Source organism: Triplophysa dalaica, chromosome 16, assembly GCF_015846415.1.
Source record: "Triplophysa dalaica isolate WHDGS20190420 chromosome 16, ASM1584641v1, whole genome shotgun sequence".
NCBI lineage: Eukaryota > Metazoa > Chordata > Actinopteri > Cypriniformes > Nemacheilidae > Triplophysa > Triplophysa dalaica.
In genome coordinates this window covers 5,120,455-5,134,574 of record NC_079557.1, presented here as the reverse complement: position 1 = coordinate 5,134,574, position 14,120 = coordinate 5,120,455, and the positions used below count along the sequence as shown (strand labels likewise).

The window sequence follows — 14,120 nt, the reverse complement described above, 5'->3', positions numbered from 1 at the left end:
GCACAGCCCACTTTCATTGGTCTCGCTTTTGATTTTGGCTGAAACGTCAGCAAGAATCAGGAGAGAAAATAAACCAAATTAACAAATGACTGATTTGCGATGGGATCAGATGTTGCACTCACAAACATGTTACATGTTTGGAACTAGATGATCAGGGTAAGAATCATAACTTTGCTATACGATCATGCGCCTTCATGAAGGCTGTTTTTCACATGTGTCTCTAACTGCGTAGACTGATGCTTTAAACCAAACGCAAGAGGTTTGTACGTGCTCAAAGTATTCCCAACGGCAAGCATTTGCTTCTAAACATTGTGATATTTAGTTATGTAAATGTAAAAATAGGTAGGCATTTCTTTTATGAATATGTGGAATCTGATGAACCTATCTGAGTTCAAATGAGTGTTTTCAACTTGAAGTGTCTGTGAGCTGGATTGCACTCTGAGATGTGTGCTTTATTTACTGGTTGGCGGTTTTGCTTTTGGAATGACTTTTTCTTTCAGTGGGTGAAAGCATATCTCCTGTGGAACTTTTGTAATTGATTAGTATAATAAATATATTCTAACTGTCGAAACTTTCAGATGTTTTTGTGTGAGAACTGAAGCATGCGTGGAATCACCACAAGCCCTGTTTCCCAAACTCTGAATAATCTCTGCAGTTTGCGTCTGTTTATTCAATATTTTGTCAAATTAGATCTTAATTGAACCTATTTTACCATATTTAAAGTGCATAATTAAGATAATTAATGCTTCCAAAGGTTCGGTCAAGGCATCGACGACATCAAACTGCACACCAATGAAAGTTTGACGGCGGGTCTTGGCATGCATTCATCAAAGCACAACATTTAATTTCTTGCATTTTAGCTTTATTTGCTGAACATTCACATAGGCGGCAACAGTTTCAACAGATTGTTCAGGAGATGAGGCGTGACTGAAAGGATCCGGAGAGCAGTCTGAATGCACTAAAGAACTGCTCACTGGCCCTCAGTTTCAGGTAAGGCACCACAGCGTGTCTGTTTTCAAGCCTTAACTTCATTTACATGCCCGCTCTCCAAAACTGACCCATTGACCTGTTGAATGCTATAACTATTAAAAACAAATTGTCATATTTGCAGAGGTTAACATTTAATAACTTCTCCACAGGTTATCTTGCTACAAGTAATAGGTTTTAACTGGAGATGGAGGGAGATAGAGGAACATAAAATGAAATCCACTATTATGGGTTCTATAGTTAAATAGCCTTTTGAACAAACTGACTGAAGTATTTCAGGATGTCTGCTCTTACTTCAGATACATTTACTCTGGGAAACCACCTCATTACAGGTTTGCCATCTGGCCCCACGAGAAACTTCTCAAAGTTCCACTTGATGTCATTGATCATGAGAGGTTCCCAAAATAATCTGTTGGTTGGGTTGCCAAAGCTGTCTCCTACAGGTGGGCAAGCATTCTGAAAGATGGACAGTATTTTGTCAATACGTCTTCATTATTATATATTTAATTACAAAATATAACAGTTAATATAAAATATACAGAGTGCACTTTTAAAATAAAAGACAAAGAACTACTTCTTAAAGAATCTGTCATGATCCTGCCTCTCATTGTCATGCTTTCTTAGCCTTGTGGAAGGGTCATGACAGTCCCCACGTGTTTTGTGTGAGACACATGGCATTGCTTGTTTTGACGTGCCATGTGTCCTCCTGTCTCGTCTTTGTCCCGGCTCCCTAGTTTCCTCATTATGGATTGGTAATGATTTCATGACCCACACCTGTTCCCCTCTTGATTCAATTCCCTATTTTATGCCCTTGTGTTTTCTGTCCTGTGCGAGATTGTTTTGTTCGGTGTCTGTTCAAGACTTCCTGTCATGTACCTGCGTTGTGTCCTGTAATGATTGTGTAGTTTGGCCGGTGTAGTCTAGCCAAAGTGGTTTAGTCAGTCAAACTCTTCCTTCCTGTTTTGTGTCTGTTAATATATTCCTTTGTTTTGTTATTTTACTCCCTCGTGGGTCTTTGTTTTGTGTTTTATTTAAATAACTCGATTTTTTTTCTTTTAAAGCTGCCTGCGCTTTGGTTCTCTCAGTGTCAATTCATTGACGTAATCTAAAGAACTTTTTTTCATGTAAAGCTTTATGAAAACATTCAAGCAAAATTTAATATATGGCATCTTGAAGAAGAATGTGTTTGATCCCTATTCTTCTACACATGTTTTCATTGAATTCAATTTGTTGCATAAACACTGTATAAATTGTGTCTACTGAGCAATGACCAACCTTTAAAAATGTGAAAAGGGCCTGTTCGTCGTTTCCATTCACATCCCCCCTCTCAAATAACTGAAAGTTTGGAACAAATCCATTGCCTGGACGGACATGCCTATGAAGACAAGGAGAAATTTGATTCAGCACGGGTCATGTTTGTAATGCAGATAAGGACTTTAGACCCTCATGGATTAAAAAGTGGCTTCAGATATCATCCAAGAAAAGAGCCTTTAAATTCTGGATATATGATATGTGCAGTAATTTAAAGGAGATGATGGATGGTTATTGCATACTGCCTACAGTTTAGACAGTTTTGGCTTTAGACCAATGATAACCCTTTGTATACAGTAAATTGCTGAATCATTTATCTTTTGGTCTTCTTTCATACCACAACTGCAGGATCCGTTTTAAAAATTGTCTGTGTGTTTTGTGCTTCACAACCATATTTATTGCACAGCAATTTAAAAAAACTCACTTTAATGCAGAAAGAATTTCATTATTTTCTCCAGGCTCCTGTTGGCCAAATTGATTGCAGGGAAACCCGAGGACGGTGAATCCAACATCCCGTAACTCCTTATGTAGTGCATTCAGTTCTAAAAAGCAAAACAGCATTTTTTTCTTAAAACAGATTTACTGTTTGCTGTGCGATTTGTGTAATCAGTGTGTGTGCGACGTGTATGTATGTACACCACTACATGAGTTACATTGAAAGATGCTTACCCACATACTGGTAGGTAAGTCCTCAGTAGGTTGCCACATTGACAATGAGGACATGCTTCCCAGCATAATGGGACAATGGGATGTATTGAGTCCCATTTACTGTTTTTGCCCCATAGTTGAAAATGCTGCCACTCACACCTGGGTCACAAACCTATAAGAAAACCACAAATGTGACCATGGATCACAAAACCAGTCTTAGCACGGAAACAGTAGTAATTTAGTAATAGACAAAAATACATTGGGTAGTCTAAATGATTGATTTTTCTATTAAGCCAAAAATCATTAGGATATTAATTAAAGATCGTGTTTCATGAAGATGTTTTGTAAATTTCCTACCTTAAATATATTAAAACTTTAGTTTTGTGAGTGGATGGCCTGCCACATTGCCCCAGATTCACAACTCCAAAGGGAATTTTCTCAATATTTGATTTTCTTTGCGCTCTCAGATTCCTGAGTTTTAAACGGTTGTATCTCAGCCAGATATTGTCATATTCTAACAACTCATACATCAATATACATCTTATATTTTCATCTTTCAGATTATGTAAAAATCTCAATTTCTAAAAATTGACCCATAAAACTGGTTCTGTTGTCCAGGGACACAAATGTCCATTATGCCAAATGAAGAGTTTAAGGAATTAAAATAAACGATGAATGACAGAAAGGTCTACTTTTTTGTTGTGACCTTTGTGTTTTAAAAGTTGTGCAATAACACTTCCCATCAAAGCACGGACAAATGTTAAAGTTATGTTTAAGAAAACTGTATTTGACAAAAAATATATAGGCTAAATACCGCAAACACTAAAAATACAAGCCATTATTATATTGCAGTACCGGTATATGATATGATAACTATACACACTTCCCAGAAAACAAACAAAGATTATAACACTGAAGCTTGTGCCATATTCTGCTTGACAAGGATATGTCAATATTTACCTATACTTGCCTTTACTGGTTGGCAAGTTTGTGCTGAAAGAGGAATGGGTTGCAAAACAGCTCGTAATTTCACTTTATTTTCATCTAGATCAGGTAACTGTGTTTCTTGTATTATTTTCATTAATTAATTAATTTTCCTTGTCGGTTTCTATGGCAACCAGCTGCACCTGCTATCGCACCTGAAATTGCGCACGTTATCACCAAACCACACAGATTCACTTCTTTAGTTTATACACGTGTCCTAATACCATTGTTTTAATAACACGCTTTTCAAATCCATTATATCCGACGAACTGATGTTTTATGCTTGTTAGATTTATTTTGCAAGCTTCGTTATTTGTAACGTGCAAATACGACGTCCATGAATTCGTCGATGTAAGAATATAAGCATAATTGTGCCTTTTTCAAATAGACTCTATTGATAGTATTAGTTCGCTTTGAACAACGCAATGTACCAATACAAAATATTTTGATAAGATTTAAATATAAGACTGAACGTGGTTAAATAATTCTTTACCTGGGTGTTGGATAGTCCACCAACTTTTTGTAGGAAAGCCACCAGAAGCAAAAGGGAGCTCCAGGGCATCTTTATGTTCCCCATGAAGGTGATGTGTTGTTCCCTCAGGGAGTCTGTTGCGTCTGAATGTGTCGTGTCGCTGTGCTGAAGATAAATAACATGAGAGTGACGCAGGCAGCCAATCCAAGACATCACCAGCCTCTTCACATATATTTACTCAAGAGGCTAAGCATTTGCAAATTATTACTGTCTACATTTTTTTATTTATAGCAATTGATTAAATAAATAAATAATAAAAATGTGAGGCCATAAAAACACTTACTTTGCTCAAGTAACCATATAATCAAAGTTAATTTGGCCGACAGTCTTTCAACAACTCATTTGCATCACTGATATCATGTCATGAAGTCATGAAAGCTTGTCTTGACATGCCTGCAAACTGTTTTACTACCTAAGGGAATGAATTTGCTGCAGGTACACAAATACTTTTGATTATAGAGAACTGTGATTAAAAAATACTAAGTTGCGGTGTCTTTTCTAATATTTGTGTCAGGTTTCAGCTGTAATGTGTCTAGCTTCTGATACACATTGCCAGGGAAGGAGTAAAGGTGTATTAAACATATTTTATTTGAGTATTTTTTATGTTTAATGAATGTTTATATGATTATATTTGTATATATTCTCTTTTGCTTTTTAGGTCTATAATTCATTATATAATTGAAGCAGTGATGAAAAGGAGATACAGCACCAAGCAAATAGGCACAAGTCTGTGGAAAACTAACCTGTGTGCTTCACATTAACAAATGTAATTAATAGGTTGTTGTAGTAGCATACAACTACAGAAACAACGAATTTTGTCCTTTAAAGATGTCAACGGAAGAATGTCTTTTTTGTTTGATGTTTGTACAACAAGTGACACAGAGAGCAGAGCAGCCTAATGGATTTTTATCAGCACAACACAGATATGTTCTTTTATTATAAGAAAAAATAAAAAACCGTTATTAAATTGTTCGACCCAACACATTGTACAACATTATTATGAGGTTGATATGTAATGATAATTTGTTACATATGTTCAAATCTACGAAACTAAAATGACGTCTGTAGTGACAGCAATAAGTGATATTTTATTTTACAACAGCAGGGGCGCCATTGAGACAAAAACGGAAGATACGTAATGACGTATTACGCAACACTTGCGCGTGTAGGAGGAAGTCGGGCAGAAATGGCGACGTTGCTGCAGCCGGACAAAGTGCTTTATCTCGTCCGAGGCGAGAAAAGAATTCGATCGCCGCTCTCTCAGTTGTATTTTTGCCGTTATTGCAGTGAACTGCGATCACTGGAATGCGTGTCACATGAAGTAAGTAACGTCTGGTTTACAACGAGAGATGTTAGTCGTGCTACACTTGAACTAACGGGCTCTTGATGACAGTCCTAAACCCGCCCGTGGACAGTATTTTTGTTTTTTGATTGGGTAGTTTATGCATCAGTCAGTAAATACATGGCAGTGGAGTTATTCAATTGGCTGTCTGGCCGGTCACGCAACATGCACCGCCCACATTTTGTGGGAATAGATATCCTGGATAAGCTAAATGCTAATTTAGCGAGAAATTACATTTGAATCAATACGTACCATTATATTTCTGCTATGTACGCTGATTAAAAGTTTAACAAAGGATCTAAAATATATTTTTGATGTTTTTTTGTTTGCGTTCTTGTTGTTTCGATGGCATACAACCTACCACACCCTGTCAAGCCTAAAACATGTTGTAACTTAAATAATAAATCGTTTTATTACAGCCCCCCTTTCCTGTACAATACAATAAGTGTTTTCTGGGAGAATGTGCAGAAGAACATTTGTCTTGTCTTCATATGAAGTTTATGTTTTGGTGTTTTGCCTGTCACAGGTCGATTCCCACTTCTGTCCCAGCTGTTTGGAGAACATGCCATCAGCTGAGGCCAAGCTCAAAAAGAACAGGTCAACACACACTAAACATCTGCCACAAAAATAATCGTAATAATCCATCATCTGTCAACATACATGTTTATCTATGTCATAAACTATCTGATGCACATTTTCCATGTAGTTGTTGAGCATGACATAAAATGACTGTATTGACTGTAAGTTCAGATGGATTACATTATCTTTTAAAGCACTTTTCTGTTGATTGTGTACAATATGTTGATTTTAGGTGTGCCAACTGCTTTGACTGCCCGTGCTGTATGCACACCCTCTCCACACGAGCCACCAACATCCCAGCACCACTGCCTGATGACCCAACCAAGACCGCAATGAAGAAGGCCTATTACTTGGCTTGTGGGTTTTGTCGCTGGACCTCAAGAGATGTAGGCATGGCTGACAAATCTGTTGGTGGGTCCCTCCTCTTTTTGTGTTGGTGTGGACATGTGTGCCGGCAATATAGGAAAAGAATTAACATTCAATCCAAAATTAAAGTTCTCTTTATCATTTACTCACCCTTGTGTTTTCCAAAACATGTTGGTTTTCGGTGGAAAACAAGAGAAGATATTTAGAGTTTATGATAGATTGATTTGTGTGTTCTCCTATAGGGAACACTATTATGTTGTGTAAATGATGGGGAAAAGTGTTAATGTTTAATGAAACTGTCCCTTCAAATAGTAAACTGTCACTTTAAATGGCATAATATTATGCACAATATAGTTACGTTAAGTAGTATTACAACTATGTCTTTTTATTTCATTTTAGCCAGTGGAGGATGGCAGGAACCTGAGAATCCTCATACTCAAAGGGTATGTGCATGCCTCTTGAATCGATTCAGTTTTCCATTGGACTTTCACAAGTACCTGACCATGATGTGTTCTCTAATTAGATCAACAAGTTGATTGAGTATTACCAGCAGCTGGCCCAGAGAGAAAAGTTGGAGAGAGACAGGAAGAAGTTGGCTAGAAGACGCCCTTTCATGCCTCAGGCATTCTCGGTATAAACTCACACCACTGCGTAGAAACACCATAGTAATCTGTAATCGGGGTGTGTCAAATTGTGTCCGTGTATTTAAAAGTTCTTGAATTACTTATTTATTTCTATTTAAGATTTTCATAAATAATTAATTTTACAAAAACAAACCACATAAAATAATTTGTATGCATTTCTTTTTGCTTGCATTGATGTTTGCTATAATCTATTAAATACATAATTTACTAATTTTAACAGGGTCTGAAATGGTACTTTGATCTATTTAAGATTTGGTGTATGTCTTTATATTTATCTCATTGATTCAGATGGTTCATTTCTAACCCTGTAATATATGTTGGTTTTGATAACACATTGAGCTGCATGTCTTAAATTTCTTTGCTTGAATGCACTTGTTTCACTTGATTGTTTCTCTCTCTTTTCCTTCGCTTGTGCACGTCGATATTTTTGATATTTATACCCCCTCCAGCAACACACTATTCACGTGGTGGTGAGTGGTATTTTTCCCCATTTTCTTACAGTAACTCTGCATTTAACTTCATTTGGGTTTAAAGAAGGTTGTTGGTTTTGCACCCTCTATCAGTTCAGCATGACTAATCTGTTAATAGAAGATCACATGAGCATCACTGTTGCTACTTGGAATTCTCTGCACAATTGGATTCTTTGTTTAGATGAGGATATTTTAATAAGACACTTTGCGACCATGGGATAGGCTGGTATTACATTCTAGGTTATAGGGGCGGTTTCTCGGACAGTGATTAGCTTAAACCTCTAAAATTTTGGTTAGTCTGTGACTAGGTTTAAGCCCTGTCCGGGAAACCATCCCATGATGTTTAAGGTTCAGCTGCAGTTTAAATATTTTAAAGGTTCAAATAGTTTTGCCATCTGTATTATTTTGTTTATTTTGGAAAACTCTAAAAAATAATCTTAATTTTTTACAAAGCATTTATTTAGCAAGATTGGGAAAGTTTTGCCTATGCTCTTAACTATTGCTAGGAAACACACCATCATAGTGTCAATAGACACACTGACATTAACATGACCTTTAGTTTTGACAAATGCCTGAACTGTGCATTAAATGTTTATCTGAAAGGAGAAATATGGCCTGGGAACAAGGCTACAGAGACAGAGATCTGGAGCTCCGATCAGTGCTCTCTATGGTCTTTCGTGAGTATACTTGTTCATATTCTGAAATATCGATGCACAACATTCTGAATGTTTGTTGATTTTTGCCTGTATGCATTTTTGTTTTTAGACTAAAAGAGGGAGAGGATCAAAAGGAGATCAATATCGAGCCAGCACAGGCTCTGGATGAAGTCGAGCCTTTACCCGAGGACTATTACACACGTCCTATCAACCTCCCTGAAGGTTGGTTTCATCCCTTCTGCCAGAATACTGTTTGTTTATTCTGCACATATAGTCTTTAAATGCTTGGACAGGGTCATGTGCTGATACAGAAGTCCACAAGGACCATAGGGGATGTTGGGAGCTATATAAATCAGGGTTATCCTTAGCCATAATCAAATCTGAAACCCTGAAAAATGTCTTAATTTTTCCCTATTAATACGTATTTTGTGACCTCGCTGGGATTACTCGCGTATATTGCATACATTTTAAAACATATACAGAAAATCCTAAATCTGTATTTCATAAAATTATATGTATACAGAGACTAAAATAGGCCATTCTGTGATTTAATGGCTTGAAAAAATTGCCGATCTTGTCACTGTCTAGTTTAAACGCGTTGAAGTCTACTGAACGCATACATTTAAATGAACTAAAACCGCAACATACAGCGTTTGCAAATACATTTATGACATGCGAGTTATTGCGGACAAATGCTGTATGAATGACGTAGGTACGCTATATACTGGCTGGGTATGGAAGTCTCTTGAGGCCACAGTATTCTTTACATTTTGTGTTCAATTATTGTTTAATATATTATTGCTGATTTCAATAAAATTAAAAGTAGGCCTCATATAAACTACTCAAGGGGTGCTATTTTTTTAAGCCATCTTATTTTACATAGTCATAAGATATTTGCACAAAGCATCAACCTATTTGATCAAATATTGTTTAGGTGACTGTTAAACTAATTAACATTTTAACTGATATTTCCAAAATTGCCAGTCAGAATTGGGTTTTTATAATAGTTTGTTTTTGTGTGAAAAATATATATCTATATAATATATAGTATTTGAATGTTTTAAGTTAGTAACATTTAAGCGTTTAATTAGTAACATTAAAGACTATTTTTTGGGGGGGGATTGGGGTGTAAGCAAGTGCTTTGCTGATCACCTGCCTGTAATATGCTCCCTTTTTTATTTTATTTTAATACGTACAAGTTAGAATAAGCCTGTTGTTTGAATTTGTAAATAAACACTGTGTTGCACTGAATGGTTATTTCAACCCAATTTAAAACATTATATTCTCCAAAAACTTAGTTGAAACCATAAAGTAGACATTTTACTTACATTTAATGTGCTTTCTGTTGACATAAAATCAGTTTTGTAAATAAATAAATTTGTAAATAAAATAATTTTTTTAAAATGCAGTGACGACTCTTCGGCAGAGGCTGTTACAACCTGATTTTCAGCCGGCAGGAGCATCACAGCTCCATCCCAGACACAAACATCTGCTGATGAAACGCTCTCTGCGCTGCAGGGTCTGTACACATCCAAACTCTTTCTCTCCACATAAACACTGCTGCTCAACTACTAGATTTAGATTTGGCTGTCATAGGCAATGCTGTATTTACTATTCTGTTTGTTAATTTCAGAAATGTGAGCACAATCTGAGTAAACCAGAGTTTAATCCAACCTCCATAAAGTTCAAAATCCAGCTCGTGGCAGTGTAAGTCATGTGTTTGTGTACAGCATGTTATTTGTTGTTCCAAGAGTTTTTATTTACTGAAACGTCCGATTTGTTTTGTTCTGCTTGGCAGGAGCTACATTCCTGAAGTGAGAATCATGTCCTTTCCAAACCTGCGACATAAGAAGGCAAGTATTGCTCTGGTCGACACAGCTCCGGTTTTTAAACAGTGAAGGATTTCTCCTTTCTACCATGTGTTTAATATAAAATCCATGAACGAAATAATGAAAGCCACAACTTAATTTCTGGATATTATTTGAAACAGGAAAGTCAAGTTCTGCTGACCCTGACCAACCCTGTTGAAAACATCACCCATGTGTCTCTGTACACCTGCGATGAGGCCGACCCAGATGATATTTACAGCACTGCCAAGGTGATGCGCTTCTCCCATGGTCTGCTAACATGTATTTTTACACTCTTAAGACACTTGCTAAAGAAAGAGTTTATAGAAATACACAAACACCATGAAACCTACATAAAAGAAACCCTATACATATAAACGGTTCTCCCTGCTGCTTTCACAAATAAATGACCTCACTGTCTGATTTATCCATAAGGGATGAATGCTCTTTGGTTATTAAATTGGTCACATATTGTTTTTATCTGACTTTTGTTCTCTTCCAAGTTGAAGGGATGAAACAAACACTCCTTTTAGTTTCCAGACACATTGTTTAGTTACAGTGGGTCATTGGTTGTGAATGCACTCATTACAGGAATATGACATGAGCGAGTGCAACATGACTGTATAACAGTGCTTATAAAAGCCCATAATATCACAACTGAGAATGTCATATTGCTTTTATGCAACAGTTCAACAAAGAGAGACAAGCATGGAATTAAGTAACAGAAACCAATAAGGGTCACAAAAAGCTGTGTATTTTTTAATTTATCCAGTCACTTTCAAACATTCAAACTAACTGTTGTATGTTACTGTTTTTATAGATTCTGGTGCCTAAAAAGGAGCTGGTCCTGGCAGGGAAAGATGCTGCCGCTGAATATGATGAATTGGCAGAACCTCAGGATTTTCAAGATGACCCAGAGTAAGAAGCACCTCTCATCTGCTAATGGATGCTAGGAAGTCTAAAATGAGACCGCATCTGTCAAAGGACAGATAAAGAAATATGCTATGTGTTTATTAAAGGTCCAGTGTTTTAAATTTAGCGGCATCTTGTGGTGAGGTTGTGAATTGCAACCAATTTCTCACTCCGCCCCTCCCTTTTGAAGTACTACGGTGGCCGACACTGGATTAAGATTTTTTCATGTTTTCACTTCTTTGCCGAAGGAGACATATTTTTTCAAAACGTTTTCTTCCAAACCTTTAAACATTTCTTTGTTCCGCTCAAAAGAAAGGAAGATATTTAGAAGAATGTCAGTAATCATACAGACCTCATCCCCCATTGACTCCCATAGTGTTTAGTTTACCTACTATGGCAGTAAATGGGGGATGAGATCTGTTTGGTTACTGGCATTCTGCCAAATATCTTCCTTTATAGATTTTAAACGTGTATAATGGTTTGTAACAGCTCGGGGGGGATGGGGTTGGGAGTAAATGATAACAGAATTTTCATATTTGGGTGAGCTATGCCTTTAAACATTATGCCACAGATGTTCTTCAAAGAGATTCAGATCTCAGTTTTAAACAATCTGGTATTTTGTGTCGACAGTGTTGTGGCCTTTAGGAAGTCCAACAAGATCGGCTTCTTCATCAAAGTGGTTCCGCAGAAGGAGGAGGGCGATGTCACCGTGGCCTTCAAACTCCGGCATGACTTTAGGAACCTCGCTGCTCCGATCAGACCCACGGAGGAGGGGGAACCCACCAGTGAGCCCATCTGGCTCACGCACCATGTGGAGCTTAGCCTGGGACCCCTGGCAACCTGAGAACATAACACATAAGTACACTAGAGCATGCACACATACTCACACACACCCACACAAATATCAATGCACACACTGTCGAACAGGCTTAGTAATATAATATGTATAACATAACACCCACAAATTTCTGTTTTACTCATGAAGACGATCACCATACTGATGAAGTGAGTGTAAATATCAGGCGCTTACAGGAACAGTTACTCATCAGTACACACACTACGCCTACACTTGCTTCTAGCAATGCTGTCCGTCTCTATTTAGCGCCCTCTGCTGATGTGTTTAAATGCATGCGGTCACATGCAACTGTCATATTTCGCAGTATCAGTACACCGAGCAGAACAGTAGCTCTCAGTGTTAATAAAGACGTGTAGATAAATGCTTCATCTAAGTATTGTGTTAATTTAATATTTTTTATTTGCAGTAAATCGATGTTACTTGCATTTGTGTGGCACACAGTTAGTGGGACAAAGTTGTTGGATGTGAACCATGCTAGTTATTTTTTGATTAGATGGTGAGCCAGTGCATCTTGTCTTAATACAATAGCTGTAAGTCTTTGTCTAGTTTGTAAAAATGACCGATCTTGGTCAATAAAGTATATTTAAAAAAATCTGAATGTTGTGTTGTATGGTATTTTTCCACTGGATTATTTTATTAATATCTGCATTTAACAGGTTTGAAATGACAAGAGGGGAAGAACCATGAAATAATTTTTAATTTTGGTTAAATGATGATTAATTTGCCATCATTTTTTTGGTGGTTAAAGTCATCATTTAACCAAAATTAAAATTATTTCATCGTTACTAACCCTCTTGTCATTTCAAACCTGTTTTGATTTCTTTATTCTGGAAAACACAAAAGAAGATATTTCGAAGAATGTTGTAAATCAAATCGACACAACCCGAGCATTTTTTGTGTCCATACATTAAAAGTGAATGGGTGCCAGCACTGTTCGGTAACAAACTTTCCTAAAAAAAATATCTTCTTTTGTGTTCTGCGATAGGTCAAAACAGGTCTAAAATGACCACAGAGTGAATAAATGAACCTCGAAAAAGAAAGTTGTAAATTGTCATTTATTAACCCAATATTCCAAATCTACTGTCTCATGGAACACAATGAGAAAAAATGATTCTTCATATATTTGAAATAAATAAGAATTGGGGCTATCTGGTAACATTCTGTTCCATAAAAATATAAAATTACAGGTATAGAACAACATTAAGCCAAGTAAAAGCAGAATGTTTAATAATCTACATTAATAATAATATAGAATTAATATTAAATATTTCATAGAAAATCTTCAGAAAATATGACATAACTATCTCCTCTATTCCGTGTTTGCCCATTAGATGGCAGTCTTACACAACATGGTAAACTCAAAAGTTACCAGTTAGAAAGCCTGTTAGGTTTATGAACTATAATTCCTTTATCTTTGCAATACTATGTTGGAATTATAACTGCTATATATCAAATAAAAAGCTGTTTAGAAAACCTGTATCCAATGTATAAACTTGCCACAGTACGTAATGTGCTGCTTTTACCTACTGAAAACAAAGCCAGGCCAGGAATGTGTTGACTTTAGTTAATGGAACGATTGAAACTCTGTCCTGTCTGGTAAAACGTTCACCCTGTATTTTACACATTACACAATATCCCACAGTGTATTGGGAATGATGTCATAGTTTGAGCATTTCCTCCACAGTAATGCTGGCGTACAGGTACACATTTCAGCACCTGATCAGAACATTTCTGCAGATAGTCTATGGCTGTAACAGTAAAGCAATTGTTCTTGAGAGACCGAAAACAAAAATTAAGTCAGCCCTAACAGTAATTGGCAAACTTCAGGACTCCTCTGGACTGTTGACATTGGCACAGCTGTAGCGCTCACACTAGATGATGCGGATATAGAAATCTAGACTTTCTGGGTACTTGCATATTTTTAGAACAGTAACCAGATGTGTTTTGTCTACTTGTCTCAAAGATAATCATCTGACAGTATAGCTC

At 36.7% G+C, this 14,120-nt stretch overlaps 2 protein-coding genes across 3 annotated transcripts; one reads left to right on the top strand and one right to left on the bottom strand.

Annotated features, from left to right (window-relative positions):
* Nucleotides 1–840: 840 nt before the first annotated feature.
* On the bottom strand, nucleotides 841–9,886 carry gpx3 (glutathione peroxidase 3). The gene is made up of 6 exons (XM_056769554.1): nucleotides 9,848–9,886; nucleotides 4,424–4,567; nucleotides 2,968–3,118; nucleotides 2,723–2,840; nucleotides 2,263–2,362; nucleotides 841–1,443 (listed from the first exon to the last, which is right to left on the bottom strand). The coding sequence occupies exons 1-6, from the start codon at nucleotides 9,869–9,871 to the stop codon at nucleotides 1,228–1,230; spliced, it is 753 nt and encodes a 250-aa protein (XP_056625532.1). The 5' UTR covers nucleotides 9,872–9,886; the 3' UTR covers nucleotides 841–1,227.
* dctn4 (dynactin 4) lies at nucleotides 5,619–12,732 on the top strand. 2 transcript variants are annotated; one of them, XM_056769551.1, is made up of 14 exons: nucleotides 5,619–5,783; nucleotides 6,331–6,401; nucleotides 6,616–6,794; nucleotides 7,149–7,192; nucleotides 7,273–7,380; nucleotides 7,843–7,863; nucleotides 8,467–8,540; nucleotides 8,629–8,741; nucleotides 9,929–10,038; nucleotides 10,153–10,226; nucleotides 10,318–10,372; nucleotides 10,510–10,617; nucleotides 11,187–11,284; nucleotides 11,909–12,732. In XM_056769551.1, exons 1-14 carry the CDS (start codon nucleotides 5,649–5,651, stop codon nucleotides 12,120–12,122), a joined length of 1,404 nt encoding a protein of 467 aa, XP_056625529.1. In that variant the 5' UTR covers nucleotides 5,619–5,648; the 3' UTR covers nucleotides 12,123–12,732. The 2 variants fall into 2 exon arrangements, with proteins under 2 accessions (XP_056625529.1, XP_056625531.1); XM_056769553.1 differs by lacking the exon at nucleotides 7,843–7,863.
* The last annotated feature ends 1,388 nt before the right edge of the window (nucleotides 12,733–14,120 follow it).